The sequence below is a fragment of the Rhagoletis zephyria genome, unplaced genomic scaffold (genome assembly GCF_001687245.7).
Source record: "Rhagoletis zephyria isolate East Lansing unplaced genomic scaffold, Rhagoletis_zephyria_1.1 Rzeph_scaffold_14928, whole genome shotgun sequence".
Lineage (NCBI taxonomy): Eukaryota > Metazoa > Arthropoda > Insecta > Diptera > Tephritidae > Rhagoletis > Rhagoletis zephyria.
In genome coordinates this window covers 2,436-13,645 of record NW_016171995.1, presented here as the reverse complement: position 1 = coordinate 13,645, position 11,210 = coordinate 2,436, and the positions used below count along the sequence as shown (strand labels likewise).

The 11,210-nt window shown below is 34.0% G+C and overlaps 1 protein-coding gene across 1 annotated transcript; it reads right to left on the bottom strand.

Annotated features, from left to right (window-relative positions):
• Positions 1–1,737: 1,737 nt before the first annotated feature.
• Positions 1,738–2,645, bottom strand: Kaz-m1 (Kazal-type protease inhibitor m1). The gene is made up of 3 exons (XM_017635085.1): positions 2,264–2,645; positions 1,976–2,194; positions 1,738–1,904 (listed from the first exon to the last, which is right to left on the bottom strand). The coding sequence occupies exons 1-3, from the start codon at positions 2,499–2,501 to the stop codon at positions 1,852–1,854; spliced, it is 510 nt and encodes a 169-aa protein (XP_017490574.1). The 5' UTR covers positions 2,502–2,645; the 3' UTR covers positions 1,738–1,851.
• Between the last annotated feature and the right edge of the window lie 8,565 nt (positions 2,646–11,210).

Sequence of the window (11,210 nt, the reverse complement as noted above, 5' to 3'; positions counted from 1 at the left end):
ACAAATCGATTTAATAGTTTTCCAAATATCTCGAGAACGGGGCGAAGAAAAAATTAAAAAAAATCACACATATACACATCAAAATTCTCTATGAAAGGAAATGTTTTTTAAATTTTTTTTCTTGAAAAATTGTTCACATACAAATCGAGTAAAAGGTCTGATTTGATTTTTTGAGGGAAAGCATTTGCTAAGTTTTGATGCATACGTGCCAATATTTATTTTCCTAATTTCGTTTTAAGTATTTAAAAAAAAAAAAATATTCAATTTGATAAAAACTTACTCTTTCAGCCATATTTAAACAAAATCAGTCGAAAATGCGACGTTGGGATCCATTAGTCTTCACTGGAGAATTACCTCCTAAAGCCCTCGGGTTCCGAGACACAGATCTGTATATAACGTCAACTACTTATTACGCAAATCCGCTCGAACTTGTCTCGACTGAACATATGTACATTAGGGTGGTCCCTAATGCTCTCAACCCGTAGGATTGTTCTATATCGAAAAATATACCCCTGTTTCTATATTTCGAGATGAAAACCTATATAGAGAAGTCACTCAAAGTGCTCAAAGTTTTCCATGTATTTTATATGGGGGAAAACAATGTTTCGTAGAAATGGTAGAGAGTTTCCTAAAATCAGTATACTTTATTTTCCTTCAGACCACTTCCAATAATAATACCCAATTATTTATTTTACCATTTTTTATGCATTTTTTTTTTAGTTTTTGGGGGACCTATCAAAAAATAGTTAATATTGGAAAATGGTTAAATAGACCATTGAGTATTACTATAGGAAGTCTTCTGAAGAAAAACAGAATTTTCCTATAGAAAAATATTGATTTTCAAGAACTCTACACCATTTCTAAGAAAAACTGTCTTTTTCCATATAAAATACATCTTAAACTTTGAGCGACCTAAAAATGTTTTAAAAAAGGGATATATTTTTTCGATATAGAACAATCCTACGGGGTAAGAGCATAAAAATTCGGACTTAACTTTTTTCGCATGCATTTTTGGACCCCTAAATTTTTTTGGAGTTCAAAACAAAAAAACGGCATATGATTTTTTTGCACAGTACAATCCTAAAAGGTGAAAGCATGAAAATTCCGACATTACTTATTTTGGACCACCCTAAAGTATATACAGTGACTCAAACAAATGACCACCTATTCATTTTTTTAACCGACTTCCAAAAAAGGAGGAGGTAATCAGTTCGTCGGAATATTTTTTTTAATATTCGTAATGTATTTCGAGCGAAATTTTGTAATTTTTCTAAAAAAAATACTGTCTAAGCTTTAACCAAAATCATATCAATCACAGATTCAAACTTTATACAAAATTTAGGAAAATTCAACAAATTTTCATCAAAATTGCAACTTTGTAATTTGAAGCTTTAGAACATTATTGGATATGAAGTTTTATAGCCCATATAGTATATAATGAAGTGAAGTGCGAAACGTTGGGCATAAAGTAAAGTTGTACTTAGTAGTAGATGTGCACTTGCACATGATAGATCAACCAAGCCTATAAAAACATTGAAAACTTTAAGTCGATATTTCTTCAAATACCTAACGCAGCCTACATATATGTATGTATAAGATAGCTGGCGGTTTTAGTATTTCCTAGATAAGAAAAAATAATTTATTATACAAATAAAACAAAATGAACACGTATGCCTAAGTATTTAAACAAAGAAACTAAAAACCAGATTCATTTAGTCGCTTAAAATTTTAAATAAATTCGTTAATATCTGCCATATTTTTATTCAACTTTTTTCTTTGTAACTTTAATTTTGAACAGCTAACTATTTGTTGGCACAAGCGCAAACAGATGCTAGCCCCGAAGCGGAAATTTTAATCTTGCTCGCATTTTTGAGCGCTCAGCACCTTGAAGAGAGTGGAACCCACTGAAAGAAAAGAAATATTAAAGGTTATTTAACTCAGCTATTTGTTTTTTTTTTTTTTTTTTGTTACTCACATTTAGTGCCTTTCAGTGCACAGTTCAGCTCCTCCAGCTGGCAAGCGGTGGGAATGGTGCCACGATATTTGCCATTCGAAATACACACTGGCTGATAGATCATCGGGCAGGCTCTCAAACATTCCGACTTATTGAAAGTCACATTCTTTTTACTTAGAAAATCATAGATATTGCCAATCAACTTTGTGGAACACCAATCCATGTCGGTTTGAGCGAATGCTGTTTTAAGTAAAAATAATTAATTTTTTTTTTTTTTACAATAACTAAAATCACTAAATTTGCTTTTACGTTTCTTCAACAACGAGCGCTCCTTCGTTCGCTCGCAATTGGTCACCTTCAGCACGCAGGGATTGACAAATTCCTGATAGTCAAGGCCGTCGAAGCCACAAGTCGGTGCATATAAAGCAGGGCACACCATTGGACATGGTTCCTCCAAGTCCGTCAAGTCCTCCACTTGCACATCTTCGACCGCTGCACAGCAGATCAACAACGTGGCAAATATTAAAAATTTCCTGTAGCAAAGCATTTTTGTTGGGTCGCGTGTACTTTTTTTCACAACTATATAGTTAGACTCTTTGTAATGTAGTATTGTTTTTGTTTCGAATATACTTCGTATGTATGTAGTACTCGTATCTACACTGACTGATGGTTTATTCTATATCGGTGCTCAAGGTAGCCAAACAGATTTATAGTTTTATAGCCCTTCGATTTTATGTTATCAGCATTGCCATTGAAGCTAAGTGTCTTAGATCGCATGCCTGCATATTTAAATTCTAAAGGCTCGTCTAATGTACAAGGCCATAACAGATATTAGCAAAACTTGCTGATTTTGTGTCTTCGTTCGAAAGTTCAAAAGTTCTGATTTCTACAAGTCCATGATACAAAATAAAAATAAATAATGAAAAAAATTATGACTTCTTTGATGTTGCTCGAAGCATGACCTCCTTGACGTATCACGGGTGCAGTTGCGAGTTAAAATCTTCACCTGTTTGGGAAATCATATGATTTAACAGAATTTTAGAAAATTAAAATGACATTTCATATTTGAATCAATAGCTGCCACGACTACGTTAATCTGCTTGAAAGGTATTTTTGAGCAGCTTAAACATCACGAAAAAATATTAAATGTATAAAATTTCTAAATTCATGGTCAGGCGAAAATTAAAAAAAAATTTATTTTGCTAATCAAGGAGGCAATTTGAGTCAAAGAAATAAAAAAAGATTAAAAAAATATTTTTCAAGTAATTATATCACTCTTCGAAACCATGTTACGATTTAATAAAAAAAAGTATGAAAAAACTGGATTTTCGCTACTTTTAGCCTCCTCAGACCGTGATATGAGTCGTGGCCCTAGCCGCCAAAAAGATGTAAACGAATTTTTTGTTTTCAAAATTTTATTTTTGATGCAGAAATACATCTAGATGCTCCAGAAACGTTTTTGCATCAAACATAAAATTTTGAAAAAAATTTCTCTTACACTTTTTTCGCTTAGGGCTCGATATGTGCATCTTAAATTGTTTCAATTCATAACAAGTGACGATAGCTTGCGGTCACTTCTGATAATTGTGTTATTCCCTCGGAGCTATTAAACTTCCGAAAATATTTAAAAATTAAAAAAAAATTCAAAAAAAATATAAAAGTAAAATATATAAGTTTTTTTTTTATTTATTCATGTTCAGGTCTTAAGAGGTTAAGGACTCGTCAAGTGGTACATTTTTGTGACTCAAAAATACTATCTAACTAATTACATATAGACTTTTTTCGTGACCCAGTCTAATGCACATACTACATGTTTACATACAGACATGTGTAAATATTTAGGTTGAGTGCGGCAACATGTTATTGAAATCAAAACATACAGTAGACTCAAGTTAGTTCTGGTATATATCGTCGGTGATACTCTGCAAAACGGTCTATGTCTTTTAGTACCCTTGACACTTATATGGTCTCTTACTTGCACCGGAATGCATCTGCAAATCCTTACACCCTAGTAAACGAATGACAAAACTGTTCACCTTTGGCTGATGACGAAGAACGATTGCCAAAAGCGATCAGATACAGATAACAGATCAATTAAGCACCAGACGTAATGAGTGACATAGAACGTTTTGCAGTATCACCGACTATATGGTATGCATGCTATGAGTAAGTACGACATGCACAATGGGTTAAGGTTAATGAAAATTTGGGAAAATTAAATTCAATAAGTTCTGTTACTAACAATTATTTACCTATTCAATGTGCAATTGGGTTCATGCATGTTAAAATTTAGCTTATTGCCAAGGTTAGTTTAAGTTAGATTAGGTTAGGTTGAGCTATTTGCCCCAAACAGGAGCTCTCTCTTAGGTAACAAAGATGAGTCTATTGTGATAGAAAACTCAAGCTAAACTCAGGAAAATCTTTAATCAATGCGACAAGTCAAAATTGTGGCAACCATACAAGTATGCAGCGAAGCAGTATGAAACAGCGATAAGAAAGGTCAAAATCCAAACCAAGTCTCATTAGAGGATGGAATCAAAAATAGGCAAGTGGAGCTGACGAGCCTCCTGAACCCCCCTTTCTTTGTCGGAACGAGGCACGGAACCAACACGTACAGGAGAGAGCACTCAGACTACATGCCGTCGATAATATTATTTTCATGTCCCTTTTAATCTGTTTAAAATCTGCACGATTTACGAATAAACCCAAGCAGATTTGTGGGTGACAAAAAGCTCAGATGTTAGGCTCTCAAAACCTTGCGACCAACTGTTTCATACCGAGTTTTTGCAAAAAGTGTTCCGCCGTCTCATACTCTGCAAGGCAGGATGGGAAATTATAGTTGCCATAAACGCCTTACCAGTCAGAGGTTTCCGACCAGCGTTGCCGCTTTGGAATTTTTAACCAAAATTGGTAATTTTTTACTTTATTTATCAAGTTTGGTAATTTGGTAATTTATTTTTCAATTTGGGATTTTTTTTCGTTTTGGACTTACATGTCAAATAGGCCAATATTGGTTCTGATTCCACATTAGTAAGGTCCTGAAAGTTTCGTAAGGCGAAAGTTGTTCCAGCGTTCCTTGGCTACAAGAATGGTGTGTATATCTACCGTGTCCTTTCCTGGAAGGTTTTGGGTGGTCCTACCTTTCCCTGTCAGTTCGTCAGCTTTTCAATTACCATCAATTTTCCGGTGTACCCGGAAACCATATATATGAATAGAATTCTACGTAAATACGTATGTTCTAGTTCAAAAGCTACGGCATTCAGCGGCGAACTTCACTCCGTCTGTATGTGTGAGTCGAAAGTTTTCCTTAAAGCGTTGAATTTTTGATATATTTTCTTGTAATTGTTTACATACAGTGGTCGAAAAAATTATAGCCGCACCATATTTTGACAAGATTTAACATATTATTTCTTTTTTGTAATTTAATTTTGGTTATTTTTTTATAAAAATATTGTTATTTCTTTAACAGAACTGTACTGATAAAATCAGTACGTCTGGCAAGCGTAAATATTGCACAAAGTTTGAAACATGCATGTACACTAAATAACAAGAAAAAAAATAACTAAATTAATAACACGTGTGGTGCAGTATAATTTATTCGGCCACTCTATCTATATCATGAATATTTTGTACATTAATCCTTAGGCGCCGAAGGCGGCGGCCAATACCTATGTACGCCCCGCTTCACTTAAATAGGTACACATTTTTTCCTCAAAGATCTGAGCGTATATCTGGATTTTTGAAATTTTCTGGTGGGGCGCATCAAATCTATGCATGTCAACACAAGCAACACTAGCGACACAGTCAACATTATGAATTACATTTCACATAGGTGAAGAGATTTTAAAAATTTTTCAAGCTCCTTTTTTTGGTTAAATTCATTATTTAATCAAAAAGCTGTATATATATTCACACAAGGCAGAATCAAACAGTATTCAAAATATGCTACAGAAGCACAACAGCGAACAACTGCATAGCTAAGTGGCAACGACCTGCTAAAACAGTTAGGGGATTCACTTAAACTCGTAAAGTCTTAAACTGTGTTAGACTCGTAAGTTTACGAGGCTTTTATGGGAACGCCCCCTTTGTGCAAATGTGTAAATAGTTGCGTAAAGCAACTGTTTGACAGATCTACCAGGATTTTGTGAAACAGTTTCTGTTTCGTAGTATTTTTCATAACAGCCCGCCATCTTGTCTCTATCACTATTGGCTAAAATAAAATTAAAAATGCCGAAAATCAGCAGAAAACCCATGTTAGTACAGTTAGTGGATGAAATTCGTTATTTTTATTATATATATAATACATTTTAATATAAAATTTTCTGCTCCTCAGCAACACTGAAGTTTACGAGGTCATTCGCGCATCCAATTTTACGAGCGGCTCGTAAATACAAATTTGGTAGTTATTTTACGAGGCTCGTAAATTTACGAGCTTTACGAGGTTTACGAGGCTTTTACAAGTTTAAGGGACGTGTGAGACGGAATGACATGGCATAACACCTTGTTTGAGTTGACATGACATAGCAATGCATGAAATTTTTGAAAAGGACATTTTTACAGAAAATATTGAATTTTGCTGTTCTTTATTACATACATCTGTATAGCTTTTGAAAACACGTTTTCGAAAATAAAATTCACAAAATAAATAAAAGTTGATTAAAATGCATAGCAGCATAAAAATTTCCAAACTTTCAAGTAAATTAACTACTTAAACAAAAGATTTATATGCGAGCGAACAGTGATTTGGTTTGGTTCGATTTGGTTGATGTGGCAGTCAATTCAAATCACCAGTTCACTAAGGTCTTTCAAGTCCATTGTGATACCTTTGTGAAACACGGCATATCTCAGTGACTATTTTGCACAGAACAATTTCCAAGCATATAATTGATTTTATTCCCACACCGGAAATTTCCGAAAGAGAACGAAAGAATTGCCTACCTAAAAAGACAATCAGAAAAGGTATTAATCGTAGACTTCGTTACGGCATGTGTAACAAGGTTCACCTCCGTGATAGCTAGAAGTTCTGCTTGATAAACACTGCAGTGGCCCGGAATTCAGACCAGTTAGTTCCAGTCTTAGTTACTCAGAAATACTCCATAGTCTGCTGTCTAGCTGAGATTTAGCTGTGTAAAAATTTAATTCCCCCTTCCCTGTGGACTTGAAGTTTGCCACTCTCTTCTTGACGGGATGGCCATCTTAAAAATACTATCGAAGGTAGATTTAGAGGCGGAGTAGTTACATAGTGTAAAGTATACGGTCATAGTCGAACCGCCGATCTTTCCGTAACGCCATACTTTTTAGTCTGAGCGCCGGAGCGGTGGCCACGTGCTACCCTACAAGCTTTTCTGCAGACGTATTGGTTAGCACTTCAAGAGCTTTGTTTAGGGTAGTCCTTAATGCATAAACTTTGTTTCTTTTGTAATTTTTCAAAAACTAAAAAAAAATATAATAATAAAACCGTGGTACAAAGCTCAAAAACACCTTTGAAACTACACTTTGAAACGCACTTTCTAGGTAGTTCACAAAAAAAAACAAAAGCACTGCTTATTACAAGTGCGAAGCTTTTTTTTGGTGATATAAAGCTTTATAATTTACAGAGCTCATGTGTAAGTGGGAGACCTGTCTCAGTTGTATGTATACCAAACTCCGTCAAGGTTTGACACACGACTGCGTAGGATCTTAAACCTATCATTTGTACCTACTACTAGTTTCCTACCAAAATGACAAGTCCACTGAGACCCCGCTTAATATTCTGATCAAGTTTATCGAAAAGCCTTTAAGCTGCAAAATCTATTGTCTGGTGGCTTTTCCACAGACCAGAAGTTTCATATGTTAAAACAAGAATCGTCTCTGGCTACTCCCAACTGAGTAACGACAATTAAAACAAAAAAATATTTTAACACTAAATTAATGGTGTTTGCTACACTGTATTTAATAAAATCTGACATCACATGAAACAAGTGTGCAAACGACAAAAAAAAAATATTTACTTTACATATTTACATCCGTATGTACATGCGTATACATATGTACATATGTATGTACAAAAGTATGTATATTAGGGTGGGTCAATTTGTATGGGAGATTTTTTCGACTATGCGCGTATAGCACAGAAGGACTCTAGGCACATTTTCCCAAGAAACTATGGGTCTAAAATCAATTTGGAGTTTGCCAAATTGCGAAAATAAAATTCTTAGCATTTTGCTGTAATGTCTTAAAGAAGTGCTTAAGTTTAGTATAAAAACATGCTACAAAAGGTTTTCTGGTATGAGGAATCGATTTATGCACTTATCGTTTTCTTAAAACTTCCACCAGAGGGCGCAACAGGGAAAATTTTAAAAATTTCTTCGAAACCTTTTTCTGCAAATTTGGCAAACTCCAAACTGATTTTAGACCCATGGTANTGTTTGCTACACTGTATTTAATAAAATCTGACATCACATGAAACAAGTGTGCAAACGACAAAAAAAAAATATTTACTTTACATATTTACATCCGTATGTACATGCGTATACATATGTACATATGTATGTACAAAAGTATGTATATTAGGGTGGGTCAATTTGTATGGGAGATTTTTTCGACTATGCGCGTATAGCACAGAAGGACTCTAGGCACATTTTCCCAAGAAACTATGGGTCTAAAATCAATTTGGAGTTTGCCAAATTGCGAAAATAAAATTCTTAGCATTTTGCTGTAATGTCTTAAAGAAGTGCTTAAGTTTAGTATAAAAACATGCTACAAAAGGTTTTCTGGTATGAGGAATCGATTTATGCACTTATCGTTTTCTTGAAACTTCCACCAGAGGGCGCAACAGGGAAAATTTTAAAATTTTCTTCGAAACCTTTTTCTGCAAATTTGGCAAACTCCAAATTGATTTTAGACCCATGGTGTCTTCGTTAAATTTTGCTTAGAATTACACGTAGACTCATCCTATGCTATGCGCGCATAGTCAAAAAATATTGACCCGCCCTAATATATATGTATATATGGGGAGTTCCAAACCAAAACGGACGGGGTTCACACTTCATGTGTTTAATTTGGTAAACAATTTTAGGGTTGATAATAAATAAATATGAAATTTGAGCTTGACTAATACATTTTTAAAAACTTTACAGCACAAAAACAAAAACAAATCGATTTAATAGTTTTCCAAATATCTCGAGAACGCGGAAAAGACAAAATTTTAAGAAAAAATCACACATACACACATCAAAATTCTTCATGAAAAGAAATATTTAAACAATTTTTTTTTTCGGGAAAAATTTTTTCACATACACATTTTTTGATAAAAAAAAATAGTTTTTGAAAATATGCCATCTAAAAAAAAAAATTCAAAAAATTACAATTGTAGCGCTGAGTATTGCGCAATATTTATGTACAGTATTATGGGTTGCACTCTACAATAATTTGAGTTATGATTTTTTTTTTTTACACCGAAGTTGAGTAAAATGAGTACATTACAAATTTTAAAATTTCTTTTAGAATTTTTTTGAGTATGCAGTTTTGTAAAATTTAGTGTAATAAAGTGCAAGTTTTAAGCTACTACAAAATTGCGTTGATTTTTAATATTTGTTATGCTGACGGCTTTTTGCACATTTTTCTTATGGAACGCCCCATATTTATATTCTTAGTAGCTGTTTGTAAGTTACAAACGAATAACAAGCACATACTTTTTTCCAACATATTGCTTGTATATATATGTATATGTANTAAAGTGCAAGTTTTAAGCTACTACAAAATTGCGTTGATTTTTAATATTTATTATGCTGTCGGCTTTTTGCACATTTTTCTTATGGAACGCCCCATATTTATATTCTTAGTAGCTGTTTGTAAGTTACAAACAAATAACAAGCACATACTTTTTTCCAACATATTGCTTGTATATATATGTATATGTATATATGTGCATATGCATGTCGTTATTAAATTTTCTTGTTTATTTTGTTAACAAACATTTTGGTACTTTTTCTTTTCCTTAGAGTAATTGCTGTTTTTCCCTCGCACGCGGTAAACAATTCCAATTAATGTCAGCAGAGTTATAAATACCGTCGAAAAATTCGCATATACTTCCGCATAGAAAATGAAAATTAGCAGTAAAATAATTTAATAACTTTTAAAAGAAATTCCATTTGATGCGCAACTCATTGCTGCAGATATTTCATTGACTCAGTGCTCAACAATTACTGCAGATAATGAAAGGCACATAGTTCAATTAAGTTCACCAGTATGTATGAATGTATGGAGGTAGGAACACTAGAAAAAATCACATCGGCTGATTGAAAGGTTTTGAGGTTTTCTCCCGGCGCGATAGCTAAATGGTCCAATACTTAATAACTAATTGCTGTCCGTTAGCCACACTAAAACTCGAAAACGGTTTGACTGATTCGAATATTTTTTTTTTTAATTTGATAAAAACAAATATATAGAGTTGTCACATGTTTGAAAATTTAAATTTATTTTACAATATGGGCGCCAGCAGATAGATGCTCGTACAGTTCTATAAGTAACGTAACTTTTCTTCTTACCGTTTTTTCCGGCAGGCTGTAGGTGTGTCTTTGGTTCAGTGTGTTAGTGTATTTTGAATAAATTGTAATAGAAATGGAAGAAATTGTAAAAAATAACAGCAAATGCCAAAAAAGAGGCGATCTCAGTTGTCGACATTTTTTGGCAATCAGCTGATAGGGTTTTCACTTAGGAAACTATATGATGGATAGAGGTTTAAGAAAGCTTACTGTCGCAAATATTTTTGAAAGAGGTTGCCAGCTGTTAGAAAAATTAAATTTAATTAAATTGATAACATAAATTTAATTTTACGATATACGAGGCTTTCAGTCCCCTACGGAACCTTTCCAAGCATCTGCCAAGCAGAAGCTGCTGCCATTAGTCTGAACACAGATATTAAACTTGGTAGGAATTATCGAAGTGAGAAGATCCTTATATAAAATTATTGTCAGACAGCACCTGGCCCTGAAGTGCATAGTGCAGCTTGATGTCCTTGCTGTGAAAAATGCTATCCAACTTATATGGATGCCAGGATACAAAGGAGTCGAAGGAAATGAGCAAGCCGATCAGTAAGTCCGAATGGCTGCTGCCTCGATTCGATAGCACTTGAGCCTTTCCTTGCGGTAGGATTTAACACGATACACCAAACTGTGGGAACCGTATTGGTGAAACTCCATAGTTCTTAAAAGCTAAGAGGTTACTAGGGGGTGGGGGGAGCTAAAGAGATACAGGCAACTCCTAAATCTCCCCC

Bases quoted from the DNA above. Each gene is read 5' to 3' on its own strand.
- Kaz-m1 (XM_017635085.1), bottom strand. From the start codon at position 2,501: ATGCTTTGCTACAGGAAATTTTTAATATTTGCCACGTTGTTGATCTGC. The intron at 2,195-2,263 runs GTAAAAGCAAAT...TACTTAAAACAG, and splicing joins GCGCTCGTTGTTGAAGAAAC to CATTCGCTCAAACCGACATG. The intron at 1,905-1,975 runs GTGAGTAACAAA...CTTTTCTTTCAG, and splicing joins TGCACTGAAAGGCACTAAAT to TGGGTTCCACTCTCTTCAAG.